The sequence below is a fragment of the Dermacentor andersoni genome, chromosome 8, assembly GCF_023375885.2.
Source record: "Dermacentor andersoni chromosome 8, qqDerAnde1_hic_scaffold, whole genome shotgun sequence".
NCBI classification, from domain to species: domain Eukaryota; kingdom Metazoa; phylum Arthropoda; class Arachnida; order Ixodida; family Ixodidae; genus Dermacentor; species Dermacentor andersoni.
The window spans coordinates 142,588,768-142,605,768 of NC_092821.1; the positions used below are offsets into that span (position 1 = coordinate 142,588,768).

At 46.7% G+C, this 17,001-nt stretch overlaps 1 protein-coding gene across 1 annotated transcript; it reads right to left on the reverse strand.

Annotated features, from left to right (window-relative positions):
• Positions 1 to 411: 411 nt before the first annotated feature.
• LOC126525883 (uncharacterized) lies at positions 412 to 16,495 on the reverse strand. Its single transcript, XM_050173850.3, has 4 exons — positions 16,192 to 16,495; positions 6,518 to 6,759; positions 3,487 to 3,640; positions 412 to 601 (listed from the first exon to the last, which is right to left on the reverse strand). The coding sequence occupies exons 1-4, from the start codon at positions 16,201 to 16,203 to the stop codon at positions 494 to 496; spliced, it is 516 nt and encodes a 171-aa protein (XP_050029807.2). The 5' UTR covers positions 16,204 to 16,495; the 3' UTR covers positions 412 to 493.
• Positions 16,496 to 17,001: the final 506 nt, after the last annotated feature.

Here is a 17,001-nt window from a genome sequence, read left to right on the forward strand (position 1 = left end):
GTTGTTGTTGATGTGAGTGGTTGTGGCGCATACCCACAGAGGGGGATAGGCCATTTATCGGGTGGCTAAATTAAGCGGATAGGAACAAGATGATTAATCATTTGGGTGTTAGAACTTAGTGAAATGTTCCCTTCCGTAAAAGTAAAATGTGTCCTTTCCGGCAAGTGGTTATAGCAACGTTTCGTTCAGTTTCGCAATCGAAAATGTCTACTTTTGGAGGCCTTTCTGCATCCACTCGTATTTCAAACGTAAAATATTGCACTCAGGCCTGTTCTATGTCTACGCTATCTTACACTATAGGCGTCTCGCGTGGTCCAAAATTTCGTTTCCGTTAAATTTTTAGGGCTACGATCTGAGCTCAACTCAGTTCAGCGTGTCATGGAGAATGTTAAACTAAGGAGCACGACCATAGGAGAGTTTCCATGTTCTTTAATGCTCTGATGCCTTTCTCCCCGTGTTACTTTTCCGTATCGTCCGCCGGGAGCAGCACCGTCTACTGTGCGGTGACGGGCTTCCGGTCCACGATGACGTCGATGACTTCTTCCGGTTCGTGACGACCGGTGCTATGGCGGCGGTTGTCGGGTTCCTCTGCCCGGATGACCTGCGAATGCGGGTTTTAGTGGTGCTTGGTTTGGCGAAGGGATGTTTATTTAATGAAGCAATAAACATTTCCTTTGTACAAGTAGGCTTATTCCGAAACTAAAAAAAAAGAGATCGGCACATAACAGACGTCATATATGAAGCGCGTATTTATTATGCATGATGCCACATTAACGCCGAATATAGATGCACTGTGACAGCTTTCCTAACGGTATTTGCGCAAAGGTATCCGCCACATTCAAAATTGATCGCTTGCACCTGTTATAATGTTATGCGCTAGGTGCGTAAATTAAAGGACATCTAAATTGCGCGAAGGGTCTGCGTTTTTCTTTTTTTGTAATTTCGAAGGGCTTTGTCTCGAACACATAAAATACTCCACGAATTTTCGTAAGGCAATTCTGTATGCAAATAAAGAACATTCTACTAGTATACACTAAATTATTATTTTTTTAATGCACAAGAAAGAAAAATGCACAGTACTATAGATGCAACATTCACTACCCGCCGTGGCAAAGGCGTCGGTAGCTGCAGTCATTAATGTGCAGTTCGCATTTTTTTTTCTTTTTTTTTCTTCTGCGAGGACAATGCGGCATCAGTGAAGGAGCATTTTAAGGCGTTCTGGTTAAACAAAACGCCACGAGATGGTGCGACCAGCGCTCTTGCCATAGTCGAAGTCTCAGGCACTCTCGTGTTCTGCAAGCTGTAACACCTTTATGGGCTTGGTAAACCTATAGTAAACGTAAAGCGTTGAAGATAAAATGTCCCAAGATGTGGCTACTAGCCTTGCAACTGTGGTCCACAGCTCCAGTAGCCCGCTATTGTGTAAAGAGCAATACGTTTGATAATGAGCTAAATCTTTACGGCTCTAGTAACGCGGTATTGTGTAGAGAGCAATGCGTTTAATAATGAGCTAAATCTTTCAAATGACATTGACCTTCCGCCTCAAAACCTATTTTAAGAAATGAAGTTTTACCTTTATCGGTCAGATTGGCAGTCAAGTACAGATGGCCGCGGGATATAACACTCGCTATGCGAGGTATTAAAGGTGTTTTTAAGACTGCCGTAATTTCACCAAACACACGTTTTTGAGGTCAACTTGACTCGCATAATCTGCAATTATTGCGCTCGTCTCAAGCTAATAACGTATTGACCGAACGCACAGACTGCTGATCATTGTTTTTCCAGCCCCTTACTGAGCGTTTCAATTTCTCGTCATGACCCCCCCCCCCCCCCCCCCCCCTCCCGCCACAACCATTCACCATCTTCACTTTTTTTTCCCCTTCTAAAAGCCGTTGTTATGCATACATTTAAGTCAAGCGTGTACTCGTTGCTTCGATCTCAACTTCATTTTCCATTGTTTCTTTTCTTTCGATCGCATTGTCGACGTTCCTAGACAAGATACATACCTGACGTCCCCATTCTTATTTCGAAAACTCGTAGCGTTCACCCGACTTTCCGCACGGTTTTCCGCGACGCTCTGCCTACAGTGGTGAATGCAAATCAAGACGAAGGAAGGCGAAATAAGAGGAATGCAAAGAGCGCGACAGAGGTGAACGAGACACGGAAAATAAAGATTTATTTGGCGGCAAGCTCGGGTTAAGCAGATGACACGTAATTCCGACAACTCTGCATACAATTTTGTTGTACTTATAGCTAGTTGGACTCTTGAATTGCTCGTGAATAAGGTGTAGCGCAAACAAACTGGATAAAGAAAAAAAATAAACTGCACAAGCGAGTAACACAGCCTCCCATTTACAACTTCCGATTCCTCAAACTATCGAACTACGTTAATAAACTCTGCAGTTAGTTTCAGGAAAAAAAATGCAGATCGACGTCTACAAAAGGGAATTCGAAGGAGCGTGCGTCATTATCTCTAATCCGCGTAGAAGCTGCATCAGGTGTGACGTAAGCGTCACCGAAGCGGCTTTGGCCATTTTCCTTCCTATCTTCGATATTTTTTCTTGTTCCTCCACTGGAGAAGTCGTCGAGGGCGCCTATATTTAGCGGGCCGTCGAAGCTTCCGTCAGTGAGACCTCAGCATTTACATCAGCGATAGCCAGCGCCTTTCCTTAGCGGCCATCTTCAGACGAGGGTAACTTGTCTTGCTTATATTTGCATTGCCTACGCGCACAAATCTGCTTTGACGTCTCACAGGAGAAACGTGTGCGTGGTTGTGCAGGATGCCCATAGCAGTGAGGAAGCGGTGGTGGCGGTGCAGGCTTGGTGCCGCTGACGCCTTTGCGCTGCCTCGCGCAAGGCGGTAACCTGAAGTGCGTTAGTGCGCAGCAGCACAACCACTCAGCACTCGGTGTGTGTCCTCGGTTCTGTCAACTGACCGATCTCGGTGCCCCTTAGCGGTGGAGTAGCGAGAAATTTTTTCGGGTGTGGTGGGGGGCCTCCACTTGACCAGAGACTGGGTAGGGGGAGAAAGGGGGGTATGGAAGGGAAAGCCGCATTTTAACACAGAAATATTCCTTTGCAGGGGGGGGGGGGGGGGGGGGGGCTTGCGTGTGTCCGGTGCATTGATCAGGGGGACACATAGAACCTTGGTTTTGGGTCTGTGTGCCTTTTGTTTGTGACACTTGTCCGCGCTATGGTAACTCCGTTTTACGAACGCTTAATGTTTCCATCGAGGGTTATTTCCCTAAAAGGGGCATTTCCCAACTCTGCTGCTGTGTGTCACTTGTTCGTGACACAGTGTCTGGTAAGCCTCCATGTCCATAGGAAGGTTCCCAACCCTGCTGCTGCGTATCTCTTATTCGTGACACGGTAATTTCTCCGCGTAAACTTCTGTGTCCATAGGAGGCCCCTCGATTTGAACAAAGGGCGTCGTGCGGTGCAGTGCTGCCGCATTCTCCGTACTCTGATCACCTGGTGTTCACTCACCTGCTTGGGGTTCACAACCAGTGGCCTGTCCTGTCTGTCCGGGAACTCGGGCCGCCTGGAGGGCTGCTGCTGCTGCACCACCGGCACTAGGGGAACAAGCACAGGGCGCGCGTTCGGCACCCTGGTCGGAAACAGCACGTGGCCTCCGTGGGAGCTGCATAAGGGAACGAAAATCAGCCAGGATAATTGGGCGCTAAACAGGGAAGTCATTAGGTGAAACGTTATCTCACTCCTTATCGCGACGGCTCAAACGCAAGCCCTCAGACAGCCGCGTACTCCTGCCGACAGTTGTATAAGGAGCCTGCCGCGTACTCCTTATACAACTGTCGTTCCAAGCGGACAGCTGGAGGTTTGTCTGTCTTGCTAGCACAAGGTGAACGATAATCCATACCGTGGATGGGTTGTAGAAACCAGCACTAAACTTCAATCAATCAATCAATCAATCAATCAATCAATCAATCAATCAATCAATCAATCAATCAATCAATCAATCAATCAATCAATCAATCAATCAATCAATCAATCAATTGAAGAAGCAAGCTAACTGTAAGGAAAACCCCTTGAAACATGGCCAGCACTCACTGAACGCTTCCATGCACCAATTGCCTCACACCTTTCCGTAAGGGCTACGAACTTAAGTTTCATACTTCTTGTTATCTTTGTGCTGAGCTAGAGCTTCAAGGCAACAAGGCGTCTTTCACATCCACATGGGCGTACGAAGGCAAGCTAGAATGCTTATCTAAGTAAAGTTTAAACAATCGAATTCATCCCGCTTTGCTTCGCTTTCGACGTGCGGTCTTCCCCAGAGTGGCCGATCAATCGTTGTCTCGGCGCGGGTAAACAAGTGGTGGCGTGAGTCGCAGACAAGCAACAGTTCGCCCTCTGCTCTTTCTGTTTTTTTTCCTTACAAGCCAAGACAACTAAAAGAAAGGAAATAGACGACGCAGTTGGAAATGATGATGGATGATGCCAACCACGGTCATCGCAATGACCACCGGCGAAGCCTGGAAGATGCTAGCCTAAGAATATCGAAGGATATGCGTAGTAGACTCGCCGGACTTATCGATGCAAGTAAGCAACCCGATACGCTCGAAGGAATAGAAGAAGAACACCATGATTGTAGCAGATTTCCTCGCGTTAGACAGATAGACCAACCTTATCTACAAAGAACATTTTGTCGGAGCTGTAAGTGCTCCACTCACTGTCATTCCACTGCCACTCCACTGTCACTGCGCCAGGAGTCACGGAAGTTTTCTGGTGCACACGTCTAAAGTATTTTCACATGTCCTCAGGCTAAACACCTTAAAAAAAGATAAGGTTTTCCGCTTTTGTTCCATTCACTCTGCTCGAATGAGTCCTCCGTCACTGTGCAGTTTTGACAGGATGCGCTTGAGAGCAAGCACAATTAAATTGGGAGTCGCAGTGTTAATATCGTAAATATAAGCTTGCCGCCAGTCTATATTTATAATTTATTACTGCGTAATCATTATATTAAATGAAATATTGAACCATTTACTTTTCGCGCTAGTAATTATTCTCGTGCGATAACTTGTGCTTTGTGTTTTCTTCGTCACTAGTAAAGCACGATTTGTTGTTGCTGCGTTTATTCGCTTGCGGCAACTCACTCTCTCCGGGTGACGCAGTAATCGTTCGGGAAGCTGTCCGAGAGACGAATAAAGAAACAAATGAATGAAGCACTAAATAAATACCATGTTTCGTCGACTCTGTCAACCTGCGTCTTTCGTTTCTTCTTTTATCCATGGACGTGGTGAACAAACTCAGATTCAACACAGCGTAAACATCGGCGAGCGTAATTTTTTCCGGATGATCCGCAACGAAAACAGATAACAAATGAGCGTTGTGGTGGGAAGAGCGTTAGATCAATAGGAGTGCTTCACTTCTACAAAAAAAAAAAGAGGACCTCCGTTCGTATTCTTGTTGTTTCATTCAGACACGAGTTCTTGTTTTGAGCCATTTCACTTTCCATGGCTTACGTTACTCTATATGCCAAGCAACAGAGACAAAAGAGAAGAACAAGTCATGTGACTGGAAGATTGAGCACCTTCTAAAGCAAAGACGTCAGCGGACTGACGTCGCTTATACTCGCAGCGGTAATAATTACAGTCAGAGTGAGTCACGCGGCCAAGAGGTCAAGTCTATAGGCACCTAGCTTCGAAAGCACTAAGATCATCACGCTTGAAAGGGAAGCGAACAAGCAAGACTTGTTAATTTGCTTTTTTTTCCCCGGTTAGTTGGACGAACGGTGCTGCTCCCAACCAAGCGAGCAACACAGCGGCGCAAGCATATATGGATCTTCGACCCGTGAATTGTAGGCTCATTGAAATGCGAGAGGCAGAGTCCCCCCTGCATGGGGCCTTTCCCATGCATGCATCTGTCTGCAATGGCAATTACCAGGAAAAGCGAGTCGGCGCGCCGCTCTCGAAGCACCCGCGCGCTGATTTCTTTTCTCCTCGTAATGACTTGAGCATAGCCCGAAAATTTTTTTTTTTCGGAGACCTGTAGCACATAGTTTCGCTTTCTGGCGCGGTGCCCTCTTGCTCTATTAATTGAATTGCAGGTCTTGGGAAGTTCTTACAGACTCTTCGAGTTCACCATACACACGCGTTTTATAAGTCGTCAGTGTGTACCTATAGGGTCCACTCAGCCCCTGCAAAAGTTTCGCCTCAATTTGTAATCTCCTCTGCGTTTACTGATCCGCACACGTGGATTACCTCTTAACAGCAAATGCAGGCACGTGCACCTGCTCGCGTGTCACGTGGTTCCAAAGGTATGAGCCCCGGAGAGGACGCAGGTGTTCACCGAAAGTGCTTTCAAGCTGACGCTGTAGAAGGCTGCAGTGTCTGGAAGTTTGCGGCATCTGAAAGTCAACAGCAAATGCTACTGCGCTGAGGCGCCCAGCCTTGCCTCGTCACTTATTCATTCGGTTCGTAGTGTGGGCGTTGTAGAATGACACGGAGCATTGGATACAACAGCAAACCTGGGCCGTCGCTGCCAGCGCGGTTCAACGCACCCGAGTCCTACGACCAACGTCTGGTGGCCTCCGGGATAGCCGGGCTGGTAACCGGACGGGTAGTACTGGTAGCCAGGCTGGTAGCCAGTTTGGTAGGTGGCCTGGTACGGCTGGGCGTAACCGTTGTGGTACGGGAGCGGGTAGTCGGAGTACACCAGGGAGTACGGGTTGGCCACAGGGTAGCCTGCGGGTATTGACGTCACCGACAGGCAGAACAGCCCAAGCAGCAGTACCACAGAAACCTGCACAGGAGGAAAAAATATAAACCGTTCCGTTGAGCCCGTTATGAAAGGACAAAATCAATTTAGCCCAAAATTCTTGATGACCGAACTTTTTGGATTCACCACTGATCATCGCACGAGATTTCGTTTGAGTTTTGGAGCTTTACCTCAAGGAAAAACCATTTTTCCTTGAAGAAAATAAAAACTGTTATCGATTCTGGTTCTGAGTCTGAATTTGCCGTAGAACACGATACGTCTGCATCGAATGCGGGAGCGTCGGTGTTGCCCGAACGCAAGACAGTTTTGTGTGGTGACGCCCGTTCAGCGTGATAAGGTTCACAATACGTGTACCGTGCCTACATTTAACTCCAGTATTCTGGAACGTTCGTTTATACATGACACCCTACATCGAATCAACATGATGCACGACAGCCCTTTACCTCGACTGAAATGAACAGCGATCACGGCTCGAAAATCTTGTTATCAGCCACTTTCCGAATCCACACTTGAACGCACTGTATAGTACGGAGTGTAATGATCTGGTTGATATAGAGCACATCATCTGGTCCTTCTACCGCTTCTGTTCTGCTACCGCCCGAAAGCCCGGGCTCGGGCCTGCCTGATAGCCCAGGCCTGGCCTGGCCCGCGGGTCGGGCTCGTGTCGGGTAAGCTACGTATATTGCTTTCTGTGTCCCCAAGCATTAAAAAAGTAAAAATAAAATGGGGAAGCCCGCACCACCAGGTAGGTACAGCAGGCGTAAATGCCAATAAAAAATAAACGAAAAGGGGAAGCGTTAGCATCCCAATGAGTTTTAAGAAAAATCCAATTATGAAAAGAAAAAGCGAAGGCAAGCCTGACGTATAGGAGTGGACAAATCGGCATGGACCGTTGAAGGGGATTTAAATGCCTCACAAAGTGTAGGAGCGTGCTCCTAAAGTAATATTCAGGCCCCGGTAATCAGCAGCGCCACAGCTCAATCATGGAACCAAACTGCCTGCTATTCATGATATGCATGATACGCATATCATGAATAGCAGACGACCACAATGAAGACTCGACAAATTCTGCTTCTCTGTTCAGTGGTATGGAATATTGAAAATTTGTTCCCGATCATCACTTTTTCCCTGAGTGAAAATTGACGTCACGTATCTTGTCAACCAGCTGCGGTGGCCCAGTGGCTACGGCGTGAAGCTACTAAGCGCACGGTTACGGGTTCGATACCCAGAATTCGGAGCCCTTCGCGAACTGCGGGGTGCCTCCATGTCCACTGTGCCAGATTTGAAACGAATTAAAGCAAACAAATTAATTTATTTATAATTTTGTCTTGGTGTCCTATTGATTTGTGACGTCACGATCAGCAAGTGGTTGATACCCTGTTTTATGTTCGTGATTTCAGAGCCACAAGATAGGACAATTCATACAGGAGAGAAATCTCTGAATTGTGCAGCAATTTCCTGCTCCTGACGTCACCTGAATGTTCTAAATAACAGAGACCGTAAAAAAATGACGAAAGTGGAGAAACAAAAACTTGTTTCCTTAAGGTATACACATGTAAAGGGGAAAACATTGTCATTCCCCCGAATCATGGCACGATGCAACAAGGGGAAACAATACGGGTTTCCTCAGAAAGAAAGCATCGCGGTTGAAGAAAAATTCTTCTTGGTCCGGCGTTCAAATCCAGGACCCGCATGGGTTCTCTTTGTAACGTCGTGCTACAACTTCGGCTAGATGGTAGTTTTTGTTTCCTTTCATACACTTTCCTCCACTTTGCGAGCTTCCGCGGATTTGATTCATCATTTCCCACGGGCAGGTGAAAAAAGAAATTAATGGTAAAGAAAGCAGGCATGAACTAATTCCCGTATTCCTTGAAGCTCGACAAATGAGCCACATAAACATTACTGAAGTTCGCTCAAAAGCCTCGGGTTAAATTGTATAACGTCGAAATAAGAAAACGCTCGCTTGACGCATGGAAGCAAGGAAAATATATCCACATCATGGAGTGGTTGCAGAGTATTAACTGCACAGAAAGGTATGGAAGTGAGCGACGAAACATTAATGTCCACTGGTGCGGGCTGTAAGCCCGGGCCAGGAACGTCCCCGCTGCGCTTACAGGTCCGCTGGCGAACGCCACATCTCGTGATAATATGCAACTCATCACGCGTTAGTCACAACATGTATGGTAGATTTTAACGGAGTGAAAAAGTTGAACGCCTCTTTTCGACCACGAGCAGGAGTTCTAACATGCGCGTGTGTGTATTGGCAATAAGAAAAATTGCTGATAATTTCGCCGCATGCGCGGGCAACGGACAAAGCATACGTCATAAATAAGAAATTCGGCGTGAATTATATACAACACAAAAAAAGTACCTAAGAAAAGATACTGCATTAGCATCGCTGAAGTCTGCTCAAAGGCGTCGTGCAGAATTTCATGGACAGAAAACACCAAACCAGAAAAATAAGAGATGGTATAAATAATTAAATTATTGAGCTGCACGTGTCAAAACCACGGCGTTATATATATATATATATATATATATATATATATATATATATATATATATATAAGGCACTCCGTAGTGTGGGGGACTGCGGATTATTTTTGGCCACCTGGGATTCTTTACGGAACATGCAATGCACGGTACACGGGTGGTTTCTGCATTCCTCCCCCACCGAAATGCGGTCGGGACTCGAACCCGCGACCTCAGGCTCGGCAGCGCAACACCGAAGCCACTACGTTTCCACGGCGGGTGAGATGGCATAAATGAATAGCTGTCCAGTAGATTACCGGAACGAGAAGATATTGTCACATTGTAGCAAGTGACGTGGAAGCGATGTAGACAAACAATATACGTGTGTCAATAATAAGCAACCATGGCCACGTGCCGGGATCACGCAACGTGACCATATCACATACGGCGTGGTCATATCCCTCGTGAATGAATGGACGAAAATTTAGCGATTCCTTCTGGACGTTTACAGGAGTTATGGTGTGCGTGGAGATGTCTCATAACAGAAACGTCACCGGCGAACGAGCGACGTGAAGTAAAAAAATGAAAGGTGTTTCGCCACATACAAATATACCACCCGAGCCTTCATTGTATCACAGGGTAAACCAGACTTGCCCGCAGATCTCAAGAGATTGCGCCGTATAATAAAATGTACCACAAAGGACCGTATAAGTGCGTGTGCTTGAGCCTGTCGTCTGGAAGGTAAGACATTGAGTCACGAACCGTCTGGTTTCTCAGTCTAAGGAATCAGCAATTGAAGTGAGCCTCTTATGAAATCTTGTATATGTGACCACTGGCTCTTTGCTCAAGATTTTGAACCAATAGAACAAAAGAAAAAAAAAAACGCGCAAGAAATGTGCAGACCGTGTCCTTGACTGCGCAAGGCGGCGAAGCGAAACGCCTCCGTGAAATGTGTGGCGGAAACTGCCGCTCTCGCTTCTGGTTTGTAGTTCGAAACGACGCGCTTTCTCTCTTTTTCTTTGCCACTGAGTAATGATCTCTCTTCGGCAAGGCCATGTGTTCTTGAGCGTACGCGATAAAAGAAGGCTGCTGAACTCTTGCGGTGACCAGTCTAGATGACCAGAGGAGATGTGCTATAAGGCTCTCATGGCTCAAATGCAATTTAATAAGACTGCTATAAATAATAAGCTGCTGCATAAACGCAAAAGCTATATTTCTGTTTTTGTACTGTTGGACTATCGTGATAAGTACGCGTGTTTAGTGTGGAAATAAGCCATGCCGACATCATCAGGATCATCACACTCATAAACGATGACCATGACCACAAGTGATTATAGTGAAGATACGCACTACCATGGAGTCACGTTAATTGGGCTATATCGTGTTCTGCAGTACCTGGATTAAACACAAAATAGTTGGTGCAAATGAATAAAACACGTCTTCTCGGCCACTAAAGTTTACGGCAGGGACTCCCAAACTTTCTGGCCTTGAGGAACCCCACCTGCCTTCCCGGAGTGCCACAGAACCCCCCCCCCCCCCCCCACTTCCCTCTCGCATCAATGTAATGTGCTCGTGATGATAGTTTCGATGAATTACTCGAAGGCTGCTTTTAATAGTTGATTTCAGCCTGCAGCCTATGCAAGTCCATTCCCATTCAGACAACCCTGCGTGCACGAATGAAACGCGTCTGGTGTGGACGCTGTGGGCTCCTCGAATCGCACAGCAATGAGTCCTGAACGCTGCTGCCTCGATGGTCTTCCTCACGAGGACTACCGAAGTGCGAATAGGGTGGTTTTATTTGTTCAATTCTGCATTCGCACAGATGTTTGCTTTTGTGGACGTGCAACTGGGCATGTAACACCGAACTCAAAGTTTCGGTAGGATTGTTCTTAAATGACCCTGGTGCCAGTCTGATGTAGTATTGTGACCTAGTGGCAGAGTGATTAATTAAATGAGAAGCATCATGCCTTGAACAAGCAGGAATTCGCATTCGAAGCGAAACTTCTGCCCCAGAAACTTCTTGTGACCGACAGTACATGGTTCGTTGATGTATGAAACAAACACCAGATTTGTATTAAAAGCGTGTTAGTCTCCTCGTGTGCATGCTGAAAAGCAAGGTTCTACGAACGCGATTATTGAAAATGGAACAGTGGTGAAGAGGTTTCTGGCATGTTTGAAGGAATCGCTGTTCCAAACGCAAACTAACTGTTCCATTTTGCAGTGGTGCAGAGTGGGTGTCTTGACGTTCTTTTGCGTTTAGCCGGAAGAACCTTCTGGCGTTACTTAGGTTCAGCCACAAGGTTCATCGTGTTCACCACGTGGCATGACCTTCAGCGATCGACTGCATCCGCTGAGTTCATACTTGCGGACATGAAATCGCACAAAAGTTCATTATTAAATATCATTCTGTTCAATCACGTTTCGTTCAGGTTTTATAGTACGCAAAGCACTGCTGCGTGATACTGGGTTACACAATGATTTATGCTCACGGATGCTCTGCAAGCGGTTGTGCGCCGTTAGATCTGCCCGGTACGCTAAATCAATTCCATGCTTTATGTCAGTCCGTGCCGACGTCTTCTTTCCTCGCTATCTGTGTTTCGCTCTTACTGTGCTAAATCAACGCAGCCTTTTCAGTATTCCCCTCGTGTAACGGCACATGCACCAAAGAACGGCCCACTAAAGTAACGAGCGAATAACTGCGAAAAGAACACCCCGTGGGCTTTCTCGAATAACAGGGCTATCCGATTAAGTGTCTATAAATAAAATCGCGACCTCTCCCCTCTATAAACGACCCAGCCGACAAATGAGCGAAAAGCTGTAGTGACAGAAACAGCCTGACGCGACTAGAAACCGAGCACGCCCGCCAAAGAAACACTGTCGACCGAGTCAGCGAACTGTAATTTATACATCTTTCTTTATTACGTGTTTTCCCCGACCGGTGGCGCTTAGAGCAACGAAGAAGAGGACGGAGACAAACTGAAAAAAGAAAGGCGAAGTCTTGGGCTACGTGCTGGACTGTCTATACTCTCCCACACGATTACCGTTTCCCTTTTCGAAACACAGGAACAAGTTGCGTCACAGCCGCGCAGTTCACCTTCGCCGGATTTCTTAATTCATTTCTTGGGGAGGTCCGTAGGCAGATGCTGTTGTGAAAAATGCCCTGTTGTTTTTGCCCGTAAACGCAGCAGTGTGACCGCGTACACCAAGCGCGGGAGTGGACGAGGGGGAGAGGGCGTGGGTTTGAGGAGGAGGGAAGCGACCGGTGAACGACCGGATGAATTCAAGGACGAGCTTTCTAAAAACTCGACGTCGCTCGAAGCGGCCGGACAGGCGAACCGTTGGCCGGCCGAGGGTCATTTTAACGGCTCGCACCGCGCCTTGGCGCGTGTACGCGTTCGACGCAAATGCTCGAACCAGCCAGGGGTGCCGCGATCCGTCGCTCGCGCTGATCGGCACTGCAGAGAGCAGGGATTGCCATTCTGGACATTGTTGCCAAATTTCTCCGTGCTGTCGAGTTTCCGCCGTCTTGTTAACTCTGATCGGTCCAGAGGGTTGCTACAGCATTCCTTATGGGCTAAATATGCCGCCATTACGGAAATTGACCATATAGCGGAATTCGATGATGTCCGTGATCGTATCACCGGAGGCATTAAGTTTTTTTTTTTTTTTTGACGAATGGTTACCAGAGGGAACCATGGCGCAGCAATCATTTAGCAAAGGTGGGAATTGTGAGGATGGCACGTAGATTTGTCTATTCGTGCTCCTGCCTTCTGACGTTGTTGCTGATTCTGTAATGATCTATCACGTTTCATTATATGTGACATTGTTAAGTGACCGTAGTTTTATGAGGACAGCAAGACAACAAGTCTCAGCGCGCAAGGTTAATCGTTGCGAGTTGCATATATAACCCAACACTTTGTTGAAGATTATCCTCTTTGCAGATGTCACAAAGGTGCTTGGAGCCATAAGGAAGACGTTTTGAAGATAAATGTACATATTTTTCTTCTCAATGGCATCATATAATGCAATATGTATGTGAATCAAAATAATGTAGTCCTGCCGCCTGCCAGGCACTGCCGCTCAAACCCTATAGATATGTAGCTTTGGCGGGCCTGATATGTACACTGTGTCTTGTAACCTTGTGTGATAAAGTATATTATTATTATTATTCGATCAGATTCTAGCTGAATCACTAGCTCTTGTCGACAACTCTGTGGCCTGAATCACCTGAGTAATGATTAAAAACAAAAAATAAAAAAAAAACGATTTCAGAGTAAGAAAACAAATTTACGCATGTAGGCTCAGAGCTTAGAAGCAAAATGAATTCGTAAAGGTGGTTGTTCCTTATGAAACCAAATAGGTATGAGTTGACAGACTTCCTCTTCGAGCTGTACCATTCTTTACACGCCTTGTTGTCTGCACCTTGATGAAAGTTATAACCGAGCGCGCCTACTGCAGGGTCCTTGCGCGACTCAGAAAATTCAGAGATTGAATTCACGAAGCTTTTCGTTCGTAACAGTTGTTTGTCATTGACTTTCCACCTTCGCCAATAATACGCCCAACATCACGATTAGTCAGCAAATGTTCCCATGAAAAGTTGTGGTCTAAGAATTTTGTTCATCAATGCAGACCCTGCTTCCCAAAGCTGTTTTTGTACAAAATAACCAATTTTTTCTGCGGAAGTTAGATTGATTCTTCGAAGAGAATGACTGTCATCCCACTGAATGTAGAACCAAGCTACAAATGAAATCCATACGGATTTCTCAGGAAGGAAGCTGCTCACTCACAGCTAAGACGCCTGGCCGAGTATCTGCTGTGGCAGCCTTCACGAACTATGCCCGGTCTGAAGCTTCCCTGTAAACCATGCTTCGCACAATCTCGTAGCCTGTACTGTATGCATGCTCAGGACGGCAGCTTCGTTGAGGGGGAACATTGTGTGTTTGTGGTTTTGACCATCGCCAGACGTTTGAAGGAGGCCTAGTTCGCTGTGGCTTAGCGCCACAGTAAGACGAAAAAGTAGACATGCGCTGTGAACGTGACATGTTTAGTTCATGCTGAAAATGCTACCGCTAGGAACAGCCAGACCTCTACGGTGGTTGTTTTGCTTGTTAAGTCGAATCTAAGCCGAAATGACTGAGTGGGGCACTTGTAATAGTTTACTTCTTTATCCTTCACCTATGCGAAATGAAGCAGTGCTAGTTTTCCTAGATGCCCCAAAAGAAAGGGCTTGGCAGCCCACTGCCACGACCTATCAATATGTGGACTCCCTAGTGATTAGTGAGTTTCTACACTTACTTTTCACTATTTACGGGCTGTCATGTCACGACCATAATGATAATCATCATGTTTAAAGCCTGTGTGAAAATGAAGACCTTTCTCAAATGTTCTCCACTGACCGCTGTCCAGTGCCAGTTGAACTCATCATGTGCCCATGAATTTTCTATACTCATCACTCCATTTGATCATATGTCGCCCTCGACTATGTCGTACAGACTGCTGTAGATAACACATACGAGCTTAGGCTGCACGCTATAAAAAGTGTGCCCTGTCGGGTCTAACTAGTTCTCAAACAATACTCGGGGTCTATATTGTGCAGTTTTTTATTTTTCTAACGCCTCACTCTCGGTGCTTTCAAGTCCCAAATGCACTGCCACATCAGCGTGACATAGCGTTCTTGAGAGGACATTTACGAGCGCAGAGTTTTAAAGAAAGGGAATGTAAGCGAGGTGAATGAATAATAAGGTACGGAGGCAAGATTACCACCAAAGGGTGTAAATTTCTTTTAAATCCTAGAACTAATTACCTCGACTTCCCTTTATGCAGTCAACGACCACATCCCGAAAGAAAATATTCCCTTCTCGTATGTTCTATTCAGAGGCAAGAAAATAAGTGCATTTGTCGGCACCATAATATGAACCGGACACCTTAATCAGGTAACCCGCTTAAGGAATCAAATTCGAAACTTTGAGTTTGCTCGTCAAGCACATCCTGCGCGAAACGTTACACAGAGACCAACGAACCAAATACACGTCGTTCGAAAGTTGAGTTGCAACAGCCTTCCTGCAAAATCGCGTTCATCAAAGTCTGTGTTAAGTCAGGCTCAGCGTCAAGCGACATGACAATCGCGATCGGTAAGCGGTGTCAGTAGCCTCGATCAAACGCCTAGAAACGGCATGTTCTCGTCTCCTGCTGAACGCCGTGCAGATGTCACGCAATAGGTTAAGTAATTGTAGCATCGGCGGAGGCACAAAGATGCGCGGAATACACACGTCAGGAGGACAAAATCCGATAGCATCAAGGACGGACTGCGCAGTACCGCGTCATGGAAAAAGTGAACTGTAACTCTCCCAGCTTTCTCTCACTTCGCAACAAATTCGGCATTGTTAAGGCGCAGTGTTTGAAACCTCGATAAGGAAAGGGTTAAGGAAAACTCGATAAGGAAAGGGTTAAGATGGTGGCTTTTCAGCAGCGCCCAGACAAGTATTCGCGACCGTGAACATCAAAGGCGTCAACGATGACGTAGTATGCGAGACACTGCTTAGCTTATCTTAAAATATGCGAGATATCTACTCCCACTATGCAGTGTTCTAAAAGGAAAGCTATGTTGCACAATGTATTTGAAATCCGCTGAAACCGGCAGGGCAGGGTAAAGGCTTCGCGGCCTTGAACTTGAAAGACGCGAATAGCGTGAAGCCGGTGGGCCAGCTCAACTTTGAACAGACGATGTATTTCTTTCCACTGCCCCGTTTTCAAGAGAAAGAAAAAACAAGCACACGTTTGTTCTCTCCCATTGGCACTTTGTTTTCTTTAATAAGAAAGCTCCATTGTAGACAGTATATTATGTGAGCTCAAACCATGGGAGGTAAGAAGAGTGGCTGGCCTGTTTTGCAACCAGAAGTGCAGACTCTGTGACCCTGAACTCCGAACCCAAGGTGCGAAGAAAGAACTGATTGGCATGCCGCGGGGGTGGCTTTTATATCTTACCGGAGAGCGCATCGTGGGTGTAATAATGTGCTCGTCAGTCCACAGCAGGGCGTCTGTGTAGAAGAAGGAGGAATGACTCCGGGGGAGCAGCGGGGGGGTAGTCGCCGATCGAGTCGCTCACGGGAGACGCTGTCTGACTCACTAGGAATTTCAAACGACGGCGAGTCAGCGGAAGTTTACTGCGAGACTGCCCGGAGACGGTGACGCTTTAGGAGTCTCTGCCAACAAGAGTCCACAGTGGAGCCGAGGACGTCGTCGTTGCTGAGGCGTCTTGTCTATCCGGCGGACGCGGGCCGGTCATCCAGTTTTGTTGAGGCCCCCACGAGGGGACGCTGGCTCCTGTTGCGATGTTGTTTTGATTTTGGGCTCGTCACCGAGGCGAGGAGATGCAACCGGACAAACCTGAGCCGGTCGCCTAAGGTCACTGGCTTCTTGTCATGCGCGGGCTGGTGGGACTCAGTCTCACGAGCTTGCCAGCACGTAGGACAACTAGAATAAATCAATAAACGTTTAAGAGAGGCAAGAAAGGGGGGAGAAAAAGGCGCAGAAGAGGCAAAGATTGCTTGTTGAGTTCGCGGGGGTTCAACAAAAAAAAAAAAAGAAGAGAGAGAGGCTTGACACGGCAGTGACTCCACGGTTTTATGCTTGTTGCTATTTCTTTAATTTTTACGAGCCGCTGAGTTGTGGGGTGTTGTGGGCTGTAAGACTATCTCCACCGTTCGAAAGCTGCGACCGGTTTTATGCCGCTTCCTGCCGAAATTCAAGATATACGAGGTTCAAAGTAACGTTATCTACGATGACGTCACCTCG

Excerpts from the sequence above, each read along its gene's own strand:
- LOC126525883 (XM_050173850.3), bottom strand. Across the intron at positions 3,641-6,517 it reads ACGTTGGTCGTAGGACTCGG|CTCCCACGGAGGCCACGTGC; the intron begins GTGCGTTGAACC and ends TCCCTTATGCAG. Across the intron at positions 602-3,486 it reads TGGTTGTGAACCCCAAGCAG|GTCATCCGGGCAGAGGAACC; the intron begins GTGAGTGAACAC and ends CCGCATTCGCAG.